The sequence below is a fragment of the Eimeria maxima genome, genomic scaffold, assembly GCF_000499605.1.
Source record: "Eimeria maxima Weybridge genomic scaffold, Emw_scaff68, whole genome shotgun sequence".
NCBI classification, from domain to species: domain Eukaryota; phylum Apicomplexa; class Conoidasida; order Eucoccidiorida; family Eimeriidae; genus Eimeria; species Eimeria maxima.
In genome coordinates, this window is record NW_013563938.1 from 2,501 (window position 1) to 18,221 (window position 15,721).

General features: G+C 47.0%; 4 protein-coding genes across 4 annotated transcripts; 1 reads left to right on the top strand and 3 right to left on the bottom strand.

Moving 5' to 3' along the window:
- Positions 1-1,498: 1,498 nt before the first annotated feature.
- Positions 1,499-4,521, bottom strand: EMWEY_00010160 (hypothetical protein, conserved; the record flags this gene model as incomplete). Its single annotated transcript, XM_013478786.1, has 7 exons — positions 1,499-1,646; positions 1,723-1,754; positions 1,825-1,889; positions 2,482-2,533; positions 3,119-3,179; positions 3,343-4,334; positions 4,429-4,521. The coding sequence occupies 7 exons, from the start codon at positions 4,519-4,521 to the stop codon at positions 1,499-1,501; spliced, it is 1,443 nt and encodes a 480-aa protein (XP_013334240.1).
- Positions 4,522-6,664: 2,143 nt separating this feature from the next.
- Positions 6,665-9,972, top strand: EMWEY_00010170 (jmjC domain-containing protein, conserved, putative; the record flags this gene model as incomplete). The annotated part of the gene is made up of 9 exons (XM_013478787.1): positions 6,665-6,954; positions 7,073-7,194; positions 7,449-7,618; positions 7,765-7,853; positions 8,037-8,117; positions 8,288-8,389; positions 8,609-8,756; positions 9,033-9,265; positions 9,537-9,972. 9 exons carry the CDS (start codon positions 6,665-6,667, stop codon positions 9,970-9,972), a joined length of 1,671 nt encoding a protein of 556 aa, XP_013334241.1.
- A 359-nt stretch (positions 9,973-10,331) lies between these two features.
- On the bottom strand, positions 10,332-11,357 carry EMWEY_00010180 (ribosomal protein L16, putative; the record flags this gene model as incomplete). The annotated part of the gene is made up of 3 exons (XM_013478788.1): positions 10,332-10,585; positions 10,879-10,973; positions 11,071-11,357. 3 exons carry the CDS (start codon positions 11,355-11,357, stop codon positions 10,332-10,334), a joined length of 636 nt encoding a protein of 211 aa, XP_013334242.1.
- Positions 11,358-12,687: 1,330 nt separating this feature from the next.
- EMWEY_00010190 (hypothetical protein, conserved) lies at positions 12,688-13,154 on the bottom strand (the record flags this gene model as incomplete). Its single annotated transcript, XM_013478789.1, has 2 exons — positions 12,688-12,964; positions 13,066-13,154. The coding sequence occupies 2 exons, from the start codon at positions 13,152-13,154 to the stop codon at positions 12,688-12,690; spliced, it is 366 nt and encodes a 121-aa protein (XP_013334243.1).
- Between the last annotated feature and the right edge of the window lie 2,567 nt (positions 13,155-15,721).

Here is a 15,721-nt window from a genome sequence, read left to right on the forward strand (position 1 = left end):
TAAGATATGCAGCTGGTATACTGGTTAGGAACCTGCTTCGTATAAGAAAAGAAAGAAGAGGGGCCCTGCTGCTGCTGTTGTACCCTTTAGGTGCGTCAAGTATATACTTAAAGGCCCGAGGGGCCCCCAGAAAACTTAGCACGCACAGAGGGGGGCCCCAGTATGTGTTGAGGCGCGGGAGATGCAGACGCGCAGGAAGGGGGAAGCCGCATGCTCCTTCTAGAGCGGCCAACCCTTTTGCTGTTGGTAATTATACGATTAAAATGATATTAAATGCAAATTCTTTTTTGAAAACAACTTTTTTTATGGCGTCAATGAGGGGGGGCTGACAAAGAGAGCGGACGGGGCTGCAGGCACAGGCGACAACCGCGAGAAGGCGCTGCTGTACGTACACTTGAATGATCTAATTTGTACCTACCACATAAATATTACGTAATTTATTTAACGCGAAATGTTTAAAAGCACTTTTATCTTTTTGCTAAGCTGTCGGCGTGCCTGCGAGCGCTGGCGCAGGCAGAGATCAGCTACTGGGGCTGGAGGAACTCTCTAATCCATTTCCTTCATTTTCTTGTCATTTCTGTTTAATTCAATTATTTTTAAATCATTTTGACTCTCCTCCAACTGCAGCAACCGCTCACAGCTACTCTTAAAGCAGATGCTTAATAAACATACTCCCCGGGCGGACGCTCCGTATAACGAATTGCAAAAGCAACAAACACATAAATAGGAATTAATTAGCTTCCTGTGTAAACACAACAAAATGAAGAAAGAAGAGAGAGGCAAATAAATAGCGTTCTATATCGGGCCATTTACTGTGATGTTTTTAGCCAAAGAGGAGAAATGAATCAATACACAACGTCTCTTCTTACTTTTCCCTGCGTAGGTACAGCAACAAAGCAAATGCGCAGTCTACCGTAGCAAACTTCAGGTGTATCTGTTGTTTCCTTTTAGAGGAAATCACTGCTTATGGAGTTTTTGTTGTTCGTAGTTTAGTTAGGGCATAAAATATACTGACAGATAACAAGATGTCATAAAGGACGGGCATATAGCAGCGACGTTTGGTTCGTATCTTTTGCTGCTGCTGCAACATCGTGCATACAGACAACCATTGCATGCATCATTGTCTGTGTCTAATAACTCTCAACTCAGCAGCAGACAATTGGGAAGGGCTATATATGTTGCTCCCTTCATAATGAACAGAAGTAGAGAAGGAGCAGCAGCAGCCTAGTGAGGTAGATTGTCTGCTGACTGCTGCCGTCAGTTGATGAGAGTGTAGAAGAATTTATGTTCGCTTTGCTACTATTGATGGCGGTGCAGCTGACAAATGCATTTACCAAGTTGCATGTGTGTATGTTTGCATACATGCATGAAGAGGGCGAGCAACTGGTGTTGCGCTTATGTCTAATTAGGGCTACTAGCGCTGCTGCTGCAGAAAATGCAAGGGAACACAAAACCAAGCAACAGTAGCAGAAGCAGAAGCAGCAGCAGGAGCAAACTGTTACTCGTTTGGAGTTACTAATGCAAGCGAGCGCGCTCGTGTTCGCCTAGCCCAGGCGAAGAGTGTTTGTTCTGTGATACTCCTTCCATCAATGGATATCCGCTGCATAAGAGATAATATCTCTTCTCTGCTGATGGGAGGCTTCATGCTGCAGCACAGCAGCATGCAAAGCAGCAAAACCATCAAACAAAAGAGAGCAAGAATAATAATACAATAAAACCTACCCGCTAAGTGCTCCTTCCAGCTCTTCTAAAGACTGCAGTAGACGCCACAAGAAAATATTAAGCAATGTATAAAGGGAAACAGACTGTTAAATAGTGCCTTACTATTTGTCTGTCCCCATCAGTATCCAACCAATCAAAAAGACGACCAAGTGTAGCCTTCTGGTGCTCTGCGAATTCAGGTTCAACCCCTAAGCCACCGAGCAGCACTACGAAGGCTTTAAAGTCGTCAAACTGCAGATAGCCACTGTATACGTGTTGCAGCATTTGAATAAAAGGACAAAAAGGCCATTATGTTCTTATATACAGGAAACAGACCTCCTCCTCTCATCTACTATGCGAAACCAGTCTTCGGCAAATGTTCTCGCGTCTTCTTTGCTTGTCTACAATGCTTATAGATTCAGCATAAGTCAGCATAGGTTCATTTATTTGTTCTTACAGTTTCTGCTCGTGTGCATCGAATAACGTCTTCTATGGCCTGTCGCGACACCACACCGGGTGCCTCTGCATAGAGTAGGGAGACGCCAATTCGATACTTCACACACACAAGGCAACAGAGAACTACCTGCATGCGGGAAACGGTCTGGGTGTTCAGCTAGACAGGAAAACAAACTCCTGATATACGTGTGCGCCTGGGGAGGCAGTCGGTTGTAAGCAGCCAAGAGGCTCTGTAGTTGCACTGCTGCGGCATGCTCGATCTTGCCGCCCTGCCGCAAATAATTTCTTATTGCTTATTTCAATGAGTTACAAGAAAACACTAACTCACTTGGTGCATTAAAAAGTCAAGAATCTGAACGTCACGCTGCAGAATGACCTGCGAAACCCCGGAGCATAGGCAATGCTCATAGGAGAGAAAAGCAATATTTTGGTTCCTTACTTGGTCTTGTTCTGATTCTACTTCTCTTATTTTATTCGCACTTGCAAGGAAATCCACATGGAACACAGTGGTGAACGTTCTCAGGAGCTGTACGGTATATTCGCTTAGTAATGCGACATTGACAAAGACAAGAAATATTGACCAAGTAGTGTACTACTGATTATGATGCTTAAATGGTGTGATACTGACTAAGTGGTGTATTTAACACTGACTACGTATTGTATAGTATTGCCTAAGACGTGCATGCAGTATTGAACGTCTCACCCTCGTCCATAGATAGAAGGATATCCCTAAAGGGATAAGAGTTAGCGGATACGACCAGTTGCCATTCTCCCACCAGATGTACCGCGAGCCCGCCTCTTGTGCGAAGAAACACATGAACAGCACCGACGTATACGCAGCGTGGAAAAACAGGAGAAGCTGCAGCAGCCGTTTGTAGTAGCGGGGGTCTGAAGAATGCAACAACAAGTATTACTCCCTATGCAAGCGTTAGACAAGAAGTCAATAGGGAGTTTCACGTACTGCCGAAGGGAAACAAAGCTGCTGCCCTGTTAACCACCTGCAAACAGAGAAAATCAGGCATCTAACGAGATACATAAAACAACTTCTTCCTAAAACATCTTACGCGTTTTCGTGGCCATCGTTTTGTTATTGCCAGAGGCCTGCAGAAGAAGAACACGTTTTGTTTTATAGTTCAAGAAGAAGTATTTATTGAATAAAGACAGCATTCAGTTTCTGTTTCTGACCCGTCATCTATGGGGCAGTGCAGGGCTTGAACCACCTCATCATCAGGTGGCGTCAGAGGGGCACCAAAAAGGGTAAGGAGGGCCCCTGCATCGGGACGTATCTTTGCGTCTGCATATTTGAGGAACCGGTAGGCGAGGTAGGTAGAGAAGAGGAGTCCAAAGGCGGCAATAATCATAAAGATGATCACCTCGCGACCTGGCAGAGATAGAGCGGGTCTTAGCAAGACCACAATCAACAGAGTCAGAACCAAGATGCTTGGAGGCAGCTCAATCATCGTAGCGAGACTGTCACCGAAACAATGAATTAAATAAGCAGCAAAGGAGAACCTTGGTGACCCCGGTTCCTGTTTGCGGGGTTTCGGCATGAGGGGATTAGCAGCCAAAACAAAACGCTGGCGAATTCCCCAATGTTCAAGTGCCTTTCTTGTCATCTTCTCATTGCTGTTTTGTGTTCTGCCTTCATGCAACGCTGCAACATCATTCTTCAGATCCTCGTCTGTCTTTGAATCAAGATATGCAAGAGATCTCATGGTGCGGTACCCGACAGCTGTGAGGGCCGCCACCTGGCATATAAATGTCACCATGATCAAGAAAATCAGCACATGGATCGTCTCAAAGGTTTCTGTTAAATGTGTAGGAGGGTACGGCTCTTCTCCCTTAGCTTCTGCCTCTGCTATTGCCGCCTCCTCAGTCTTTGAGACACCCAAATACTTGTCGTTTACCTTGCGAACAGCTCCAAGACGGATTGTTGCATACAAAAACAAGCTGATGAAACCCAAGATCGTCAGCTCCTTAAACGCACAATTCAACATCTCCTGCAACTTGTGAAACCCTCGTCGACGCAGATAATCCTGTAACGACCCAACCAGGGTCTCAAATAGTATTGACAAGATAATTATCACAATGAACAGCACAATCAGGACCCAATTCTCCACGAACTCCTCATGGGTTTCACGCTTCACCGTTGTCTGATCCTGTAACAACAAATCATCCTGAGCCACCCATTAACAAGAATAGCAACGCCAAGGAGTTTTAAAGACGTACCTCCACACGAAGAAAGTCGTAAGAAGACCGGTTATTATATACTGGCTGTGGGTCTTCTACCTTCGCCCGCACGCCCAAACCAAGGGCAATCTGCACGCAGGCAAGCGCCACCGCTATGCCCCAACTCCATCCCATCTCACTTGAAGTAGACCCACTGTTTGCAACATACAGAAAATACCCGGAATTCTACCTAGGCGGGTTTTAGTTGACGTTGCATCCTCAATAACTCCTCCTCCGGTAGCCTAGGGCGAGGCACGTTCAACATCTTGTGCTGTACGGACCGGTGGAATAAGTGAAAAGGCGTTAACTAAACGAAGCAGAAAGGAGTGCAAGAGGAATTTCCCGTCATTGGTAACGGGACTCTGGCCCACAAATGGCTACGTTAAATTCGAAATACAAATGTGTAGAGATCGGTTTCGAGTTCAAGAAAGCCAACTGTAGGAAAGATGAGAGAGTAGACTAAGCGGCATCTTTTGTATGGGATAAAAATCTTTGGCTTTGCATGCATGCAGTAAAGAATCCCTCTTGTTGTATTCGGTTTTCCAACAAGTCATTTCATTCTTGACGTTTTTAGAGAACGACCTGCTGTGGTTTTCGTGAATATGACAATGTCCCAGCATGTTATGAGGGATACGCCTTAAATGCACTGGTAATTCCTCGTTAGTCTTTTTTTGCTTATCGATTTTAAGTAGTCAAACTATGTTTAGGACAATACTAATAGGAAACCGACCCATAATATTTCCTAGAGCAGTTACCTATGCTTATTTCTAGCAAGCAAAAACAAGTTCCGTGCATACGCCAGAGTTTTATTGAGTCCGACTGATTGCCAAGTTTTTGGAAATTTTTAGCTTCCATCGACATATGAAACAAAAAGGGGATAACACTCTGGTAGAACCCGCATGACACACAACAGCATATTTGCAAGCAGCATGCTAAGTTCAATGCAAGACGCATTCATACAGAAGGTTTGAGTACAATACAATATATTTATTGGCAGAAGGCTTAAATATAATGCAGTATATTCTTAACAGACGGTCTAAATCTTGTCTGCTTCCCATGATCCACCAGGTTGTCCTGCATGTTGCACGCGGCTAGTGGAGCACAGGGTTACAGGTTTTAATGAGTTACTCGGCTGGTTTTTAGCATTAGAAAAGGGCAATTTTCGTTCATTATATTCACCTACCCTACATAACAAAACCTTTAACAACAAAGGAATCGTGCTCTGGAATCCAGCCCCGTGCGATGGGGCTCCTCCCGACCGGCGGCTGAACCATTTGGTAAGAGGCCCCAGGTGAGTCTGTTGGATGCTGTGAAGGCCGAGAGAATTTAAAAGAAAGAAAAAATAATGGCAAATGCTGTTATATATTCTCTCTATGTTAGTTAGATGCAGTGCTACGGTGTCTGGGCATTTGAAAAAGAACCGGCTCTGCGCTGCATGTCCTGTGAGATCCCCGCATTTGCCTCCCTGCTTTAGAGCCTTATCACCTCAGTTTTATTGAAATTGCAGTTTCGGTCAATGCCTCAGCCTCTCCTTCGTCAAGTGACTGTATTTAGCTTCCCGTTCGCTCCCTTTCCAGTTGCAGTAACTGAGCGCCTGCAGAACACCAAGGACCTCACCACCCACCATTTCCTGCAGGCTCGCACGTCAGGCTGTCTGCGAAAAACAGCCGTTTCAGAGCTGCAACGTCGGCAGCCTCCTTGTGCTCTCCTTTTTTGTTTATCTTCCCGCGCGCACAGAGGTCATTGAGGCTTCCTCACTTCCGCAGCAGATCTGCAGTACAGCAGCCAGGGAAGGCGGGAGCAGAAGGGGCTGTTTGTCTTACTCTGCATTTGCACAGGATATTTATGAGTTGCTGAGAAGGATTTCTTGGATGGTTAATGTTTAGGGGTGTGGGCTGGCGATACAAAGGAGGCGAGGATCTAGCTCAACGAGGGAGAGGAAGGCTTTGCAGAACTTCTAGTACATTTTCGCAAGCATCTCATTCTCCTGATTTTGAATTATATGATGCATTTACTACGTAATTGTGTGCGCTGTATGCGTGCAATTTCGAGTTTGCCTGCGTGTTACTGAATATCTTGCTCTGAATTGACGAGTGCGCGGGTTTGTTCCTCTCATGATCCATTGCCTGCACTGTTTTCAGCAGCATATATGGAGTTGAAGTGTACCTTTCATATTGGTTTAGACATTTAAGCACAAGCCGCACACATGCAATTCTTTTTTCATTTGATGCATTGATTTAAACTGTATGCATTCAACCGCCAAGCCGAGTAATTGAACATGCCGTGTGAAGGCGAACGGCAAACAGCCGTCGCCCGCCCCCCCGCGCAAACCGACAGCAAAGGGGTTTCCGCAGGAAAACTGCCTACAGTTACAGCAGCAGACAGGCGAGACATGCATACCACTTCAGGAGGAGCAGCAACAACAGCACCAGTAGCCAAAACAGCAGATGCAAAGGATGGCAACTATCAGAAGCAGCAGGCTGCAAACGCTCCAGAGCCCTTGCCAGAGCCGACATATCAACATCACAAGACACGCGACAGGATTCGCAGGGCGAAGAAACAACACCGGTGGGTTTGGCTGGATTCTGTGCTTGTGGCCTTGATTGTCATCTATGTGAGCGTTATCATCATTAGCAACAGCAGCAGCGTCTTATCTCCTGCAGCTGCTGTTGCTTCTGGTGCGCAGGGGTGACCTACACTGGAGCGAGTGGAACAAATTCCGTTATGCTGAATCCAATTTCTGTGAAGAATCGATGCATATTAAGGAGAACTTGCCGCGTATTCACAAGAAAGACACTACGCTTGTCGGTGAGTCGTATGGGTTTCCTCTGTATATCGTGCTTACCACGAGCAAGACGAAACTAATCAGACGAACTGTATCTGTTCAAATAGGCTTCAAACAGTTTGACTTGAGCCATGCTGAGTACTACACCCCAATTAACCTTTTTGCGTAATGCTTGACTGCTCTTTTGCATCTCCGCCGAGTTAAACTAGGCTAGATTGTCTGGGCTTAACACAGTTTGTTTGCACGACGTAAATTGAGGCGTTTTTATTTGCTGCAGAATTTATAAAGAAATTCGAGGTCCCTGGGAAGCCGGTGTTGCTATGTGGCTGGATGGAAGATTGGCCTGCGAGAGAGAAATGGACGATTGAAAATTTGCGTCGCGATTATCGCACTGCCAAGTTCAAAGTGGGAGAAAAAGACAATGGCGACAAAATACGCCTGAAGATGGTAGGTCTTTGTGCTCGAGAGTGGAAGGTTAAGGGTGTAGGGTTTAATGTCCGTTGTTTATGAGCATAGGCTGCTGGTTCTCGTTGTAGGTTTTATTCCATTGGGGTGCACTCGCGCTCCTGCTGCTGCTGTGGTTTACTGCTCAGAAGTACTTTATTGATTACTTGAGGCACCAGAACGATGACTCGCCGCTGTACCTCTTTGAATCCTCTGTAGAAGACAAAGCAGACACTTGGTGGGCTCAAGAAACAAAAGATGGGATGATTTGGTTTTCAGCGTTGTTTTGAGTGCATGCAACGTGTTGCCTATATCAGCACGAACACGTACGTGAATTATCGTGTCCCTCTATCATATCAACGAATATTCAATTTAGTGTGTATGAGTTTATTTAATTTGTTTTTGACTTCTTTGCATGCAGCGGTCTGCTAAAGGACTGGGAGGTGCCGGACGTCTTTCCTGTCGACCTGCACGCCATCGTAGGCGAAGAGCGGAGGCCGCCGTGAGGCTCCCCTTTAGAAGGCAGTGTAGTTACCAAAGAAGGAAGAGCATTTACTTGTCATTACCATGGCAGCCAGAGTGGTGAAGCTGGTGAATCTAAGCTAAACAGGCACAGACTCACCAACAAACAAGAATATCCGCTTCTCATTCATGTTCATTGTGGTGGTGCAGATACCGCTGGTTTTGTATCGGCCCCAAACGCAGCGGTACAACCGTCCACACCGACCCTCTGGGCACTGCGGCTTGGAATGCCGTCACCTCTGGCTACAAGCGGTGAGTGACTACTTCTTTCTCTCATTCGTTTTCCCTGGCTTCCTCTTCGCCTTCTTTTCCAACGCTTTTTTGCCGTTGTTGTTTTGCGTGTTCTCATCCTTATCCTTCTTTCCATCAGTCACGTTTATCTTGTACTATATCGGGAAGGAGAGTGATTTTATGTGGGCCTTTTCCATCTTTTTTTCTATGTGCACCCGTTGTGTGGATTTGGTTTGTTAGGTGGGCTTTGTTTCCTCCCAACACTTCAAAACAAATAGTGAAGGGGAAGCACCTCATGAAACCTGGCGAAGACGACGAGCCCATCATGTGGTTTCACAACATTCTCCCGCGCATCAAACAGCAGTACCCAGATATACCTGTCTATGAGGTGAGAGGCAATTCAGAATATCAACTTTAGTATATTTACACTAAAATTAATGATAATGCATGCGCATTGTACTATCACCAGTAGAAACGACCCGTGCTGTTACAGTAAGAACAACGCACGTAGTTTTCATGCATGCGTGTATCGCATTCGGGGCTTCTGATAGTAATAACTTTATTGTGCGAGAAGCGTGTTGCCTCATGATGAACTGAAAACAAAGGAGGACTGCAACGTCACTCCCCTAGTGCTGTTGTCCGTGTGGATGTTTGGTGCTTGCAGTGCGTGCAGCGGCCCGGGGAGATAATATACGTCCCGCCTAATTGGTGGCACGCGGTGCTGAATTTGACAGACTGCGTTGCCTGCACCCAAAACCATTTGTCTTTTGGGTTTCTAGATCTGGCCTGGAGAAAATTAAGAAAAGGAAGAAGGCGGCTCGCTGCCCAGTGGTTCAGTAGACTGCAGCAGTATTTCCCAGAGAAGGAAATTTATCATAGACTGAACCTCTCGAACAAGTGCGACTCACACAACAAACAAACTGACAGACAGAAGAGTAGAGGCACACACGCGGACTGGCACTACTTCACTGATAGTCGCAGTAGACAAACTGCAACAGATGCGTAACCCGCCATTACCACTAACGAGGGAGGGGGCACAGCACTGCACTTGTTTTCTATGTCTGTTCGCGCCGGTCTGGTTGTCTGCATGCGTTCGTCCGTGTGAGATAGAAAGATAGTTGAACGAAAGACAGTATCCTTTTTATCCCTGTTATCCCTGTTTCTTTAGGGTGGATGGCTGGGAGGTGCGCTCTGGAAAGTTTTGCCGCGTGCGGGCATCGAGCGGCTTTGGGACGGACGTGAGCAGCAGCAGCAGCAGTAGCAGCAGCAGCAGCAGCAGCGCGTCTTCAGACGACGAAGACGAGTTGAATGAAGTGCGTCAGCATGTGCTCCGCACGCGAGCAGCGATATCTCCTGAAGCATGGAAGGCGTATTTTCAGAGTCCTGTTGAAGTCCTTCCCACACCCTGTGCCCTCCCCGTAGCCAACACGCCACTAGCAAGGTTGACGGAGCCCTGCAAGAACCGCGCTACTCCTCTCGATAAGAGAACGCTGCCGCTGCAGACGAAGGGAGGGGAGAAGGTTGCAAGAAGGGCCCCATGCACTACATCACAGCAAGAGGGAAGGGAAATCGCAGAGGGAAAACGACAAAAAACACAAAATTAGAAACGCCCTAGGCAAATTAGTGGAGGCGAAATCCTCTACTGGTCGGCCCGTATATGCGGCGTACGCACCACAAGGAGCACGCACACCTTGTGGTTCGCCTTGTTGGCGCTGCTCTGGCTAGCGCAGCCTCCTATTGCTATCCACCACAAACTTTCTATGCAGATTCAGGGCGTTGTACATTTTGTTCAATTTGTCTTCTGCAACGGAGAAGTAGTTTCCCCGGGGGCGGCTTCAGGTATCGCTGCAGCACCTCCTGGGTGCTGACTCCTTCTTTCCGAGAAAAACAACAGCTTGTGTTACTTTTAAGGGGACGTTGAGCCTTTTCTCTTTATATAGGTGTAAGCAGTTGGTTGTATACTTCAGTTGCAGGTATTAGGTGGGAAGCCTTCAAGTAGCTTGTTCTTCACTTGGGTTTCGTGTGCTTCTGCGTCCATTCGGCGCTTGATCTCAATGAGCCGCTGCACGCTGTCTAGAGGAAAATAATTATTCTGTTCTCTAAATACAACGGGGAATGGCAGTTTCCCTGCTATCCTTTTGAAGGCGTGGTAGTTGGGGGCCTGCGGCATGAAGGTGTGGAAGGGATTAACTTGTGGGATGTGGAACAACACACGTCCTGGAACAAAAACACACAAACACACTACAATAATACTGTAAATACACCGCAGCTGCGGAGAGTCTCCTGAAAACGCCAGTAACAAAGGAGGGGAAGGAAGAGGAAACAGGAAAGAAAGGAAACTAATTAGGGAGAGTCCATCAAATGAACTCGTAAGCGAAAAGTGGGCGCCGGCATTAACAATAGCAATGAAAAATGAAAATAACTGCTGCTATTGTCAGCGTTGTCATTATGAATTTCCTTCCATAAATATATACCTGCTGGGACGCGTGCAACGAAGTGATGTATGGCACCTTTTCCCTGTCCCATCTTCACCCCCTCCGCCTTCCTGGTAACAGGATAAGTTGCATGCACTGTTGCATGTACTTCTTTAGAACGACCCAAATACCTGAAACACAGCTGCACGCACTTCTTTAGAATAAACCCAAAGCCCTAACATCACACTAATCGGGTCCCTTTCATCGTTGTGCTAGTGGAGCATCTACCAAGCTAGGACACTGCTGCGCATTTCGAAGCTCATGCAGTACTCAGCATTACTCGCAAGACCTAATGCGAAGCAGGGAGAGGGGATGGGAACGAAAGGCAGGGAATAGCTGCTGCACCTCCTCAACGTCCTTCTCGCCTGCTCCAGCTGCTCCGCTGTGATTCTGTGGGGGGCAGCAGCGACGACAGTCTTGCCGATCTTGATATCGGGTTCATTGAGCGGAACGATGCGACCTTTAGGACAACGAATGCGCACTTGCTGCGGTGCCTTGAAGCGCACCGGCGGCATTTCCACCTATACCTTGTTTCCTTACTCCACCCGAATAAGTCACATTGATACTGAAAAGAAGAGAGGGAAAATATCTGTTCAATGGCGCCGTCAACAAGCTCGAGAAACAGCTTGCAAGACTTTCACGCCACTAAGGCAGGTGGTTGAACGCGAAGGCATCTGGCAGAAACACGGCTAAACAAGAAACTAAACTCTTTGACCTAGACAGTAAACCTCATCTCTATAAATACGGCTAGGTAATAAGACATTAGGAGGATGTTCAAATATTGTCATTTCACTCGCATGCAAGACGCAAGCCCCCCAGTGGCAGGCATAGTCCTGTTGCTGAGTTCCCCTAGTAACAAGATTATCAAGCCTCATGGTATATATCTAGTCGAAAAAATACAGTAGTAAAATTACACAATTACTTAATTGTTCTCCATAGCTTTATTTGAGATTGAACTTGGCAAAGACCAAACTCGATTCAACTAGTCATGGTTAGTGTTATGGCAGGCAAACGGCATAGCTAGAGTATATATGCCGAAGTATTTCATGGGATTCTGCTGAATATACGAACACCATAGATGAAAAAACAAATAGAAGAAACTGTTAGAAAGGTGTTACGAGTGCAAGAAAAGAGCACACCAGATGGGACTCGAACCCACAACCTTAGCCTTAGGAGGGCTACGCGCTATCCATTGCGCCACTGGTGCTTGGTTGGGGTAACTTCCGCCAGTGTGCTAAGATGGAGCTTGACGCATCACAGAATATTCCGGCAGTTTATGAGGACGCAAACTCGAATAGATAACTTACAAATGGCTGAAAAGTTATACTTAAATGATAATATTGAATAAATAGAGCACAAGATGGGACCGGAACCCACTGCTAGGGACGGCTACGCGCCATTGCTCCACAGCTACAGCTGCTCGATTCAACCTCCCTAGTACTACTAGTGCTTGTGTGACCTGTGTCACTGTGATCGTAGAACAGGAATGCTAAGAACAAATAAACAAATAGGTAACAACCACAATATTACGGATTTATCCTGAACTTCCTTCGTTCAATCACGCAAGGATCGTGCAACAATCGACCGTGCATGGCCAGTTTCACAAGAGTAGGTCAAATGTTGAGGTTCCACATGCTGGCTTCTCCCGTTTGAATGACACCAACAAAATGAACCAAATTACTGCCCAAAAAGAGAAGCCCGCTTGGCAAAAAGAAACTGGAGACCCAGTTCGCCCAAATGTACTCCAGGAAAAAACACATTATACAAGACACACCTTTGATTTCGTGATTCTGATCTGTGGTCTACCAGGGTTAAGGCATTTGATGCTCGTTTGTTGCAGGGAAATCAAAACTCTGTGTGGGGTACAGCATCCGGCAGGTGGTGAGCCATATCTTTTACTTTGACGAGAAGGTCGTTTAACAGAGAACGATGAGTAGGATGGCTAGCTGCACTCTTTAAGTCCTCCAGTGACGGCCAGACGAGAGAGCTGAGTAGTCCATCCAAGGCCCACAGTAGCCAATTGCTTAGCACGCCCACAGAGCTCCACAAAGTGAGGAGAGCCCGATCCACAGCCATCAGCAGGCGTACAACTGCAACCGCCACTTCGTCGGGCAGATACGGCCTGCAAATGAAGAAGCAGCACAGGAACTGCACCATGTGTTGTTGATGGAGAGAAAACGAGGAGAGATTCAAACAGAAAACGTAAGGAGAAGGGAAACTCACGCCAACGTGAAGGCACAATAACGGGCACAGCCGTAAAGGCTCGCTGCCATAAAGATGTAGAAAAGAGTAGAAACGATGGGGCGAACCATTTTGGACCACAAAGCATTCAACAGCAGCACCCTGCGAAGTCGCGCATGTTGTACAGAAAACGCCTTGCTGGCACCTTTTCACCACTTAACGGAACTGGGGTAAATTTCTTTGGGCTCTTTCAACAATTTATTCCCCTAGAAGCACCATACAGATACGGCAGGCTTAGTGCTCTTTAGGCCAATGATTAACAGCGTCTGGCGGCTACTGAAGTGTTTTTGAAAAGGTTAAACGCTTTATCAGCCATCGGAAAAGTGAATGGTGGATGGCTTATTGAGTGTCTCTGCACCAACGTGACAGCCTAACTGCGGTGAACTACGGTGTTGTAGTGTCCTCTTGCTTTGCAATAGGGAATCGGGATAATATGCCCTCCTCTTGTTTTGCAATAGGGAATCAGGATAATATGCCTGAGCCCAGACCGGGTACTGTGTGGCAAAGTGAATGGACTCAAGAATAACTCAGCAGTAGACTGAAGACGGAATCAACTCGTTCTAAGTACGCAGTAGACTGAAAAATGGAAACAACTCAGATGGAGGGGCTTGTGCTCCGGCGGTTTCAGCAAAGACGCACGCGCAGGCTATCCATTCTGCCAGCGTTAGGGCAGAGACGATCCATGACAGATACAAGAGACAGTCATTTACTCCGCATGTTCCGTAGGGCCAAGCCAGCTTGTCCGCTACAAAAGCGTGCTTTACGAGGTTGTGAAACCACGTGAGTTGGAACACGGAAGCTGAGCAGGCGCACCACCAAAAGGGAAGCAGCAGATCTGTAGCTGGACAAGATACCTACGCGGAGGTGTATGTGGCCTCTGACATGCTAGACTAGAGGAGAGGCTGTTAAACTGGAAGCCCTCTCTGAGCTATTCGGATTCCATTTCTGGAGTGGCGGCACTTACAAGAAAGTGTCCGTTAAGACTTTGTGGAAGCACTTGCGCTATGAATTCTGCACGTCTCACTTACGCAGTCGAATTGGAATAAATTCCTGAATGTCTGGGACTGCTCCTTTGACACTTTGCAACAACATATTGGCATTAACTATGAAAATCGCATGGGCGAGCAGCCAGGATGAAACCAGTAGCGCCCCAGCCAGAGACTTCGCAGGCGTCATTTCCGATGTATTCCCAGATCACGACCTATATCTTCTTTGAATTGTCGAAGAACGGGAGGGAGGCCAAACGAGGAGGAACGCCTCGCCTATACAAGGCGATGGTCCTGCTGAGATGCACGGGCTGCCCAAACCGACGTAACCACACTGAAACACAGCAGTGTTCAAAGTCACTGAGAACATCCAGGTTTGGGCAATGAAATTGGAGGTACGAATCGCCAGTTTAACGGGAATGAATATCGCCAACGGCCGGCTGGCGATAGTCCATCAGCAGAGCTACAACTTGCAAGTCGCCTTAGGAGCAGCAGAAAGCAGCATTAACACCTGTGAGAAAAACATCTCGGAAGAAATAAACACTATTTATTACATCTTGATGTGTCAACTTCTTCCCCTCTTGCACCTCTGTGACTCAACTCGGCCTTTGGGCCCGAGCGAGACGCGCCCGTTCCATTCGGCTGCGGCTGCGGCTGTTGCTCTCCTAGGTGCTGGTGTTTGTTGCAGCCACATTTGGCCTTTCTGCCTTTTGTTCAGTTAAAACAAGTATTTGTAGTTACGTCGTAGTTTTTAACGTATCAAGGTCCCCTATTTGTTGGGCCCTGTAGCGCCGTCGACTCGCGCCTTCAAAGGGGCCCCCGTTGGCGTTCCGCAGCCCCACGCCCCTTTTAAACCAGAGGTGAGATTACATTTCCTTCTCCCTCTGCTAATAAACAAAGGCAAACCATTTGAAACTCGGATTTATATTTGCTGCCCCGTTAACCGACCCTGCATCCCTCTGGGGCCCTTTCGACTGGGGCAACGGCGCTCGGGGAGGAATCCGCACCGTCGGCTCTTCCTGCTTGCACTTGTCTTGCAATATAAAACAGAGCAAGCTAAGGCAGCAGACATAGAACAACCCAATGTTTGGGAAGTTCAGAGGCAGCTGTAATAGCAGCAGCAGCGACAACAGCAGTAGTAACTAGAAAGGGTGTAGTGCGCAGTCGTCCCAAGCTGTGCCTGCCTATCATCTCCTCCCGCCAGGCTATCTGAGAATTACCCTTGACTAACCATATTCTCCAGATTCGATGCTAACAGTTCCAATTCACTTAAGGCTATATTTGTTAACAAAGGGGAGAGTTCATAGAATAACAAACTGTGTTCAATTTGACCCCGGTCATGGCTGAGTGTCAGCGCCCAACCTACACGATGGCCGGGGATATCAACGGTGACGACACAGTCAGGAGCCTGACCTATAACTGCCATCCACCAAATTCGTATTTATAGACATAATACTCCAATATAGTAATAATTGTATTTTTTTTTCAGTTAGATCTCTAAAGGAGCCTAGCTGGTACCCAAGTAGTGACTAGGTAGTACGCTGCACTGCCGATAGTGGCAGCTGGCGGGGGTAATCCTACTAACCTATTGATGCACCTACGGTACTCGATTCTTAGAACATTTAGCAGTATTAATTCCCTTTCTTAGTTGC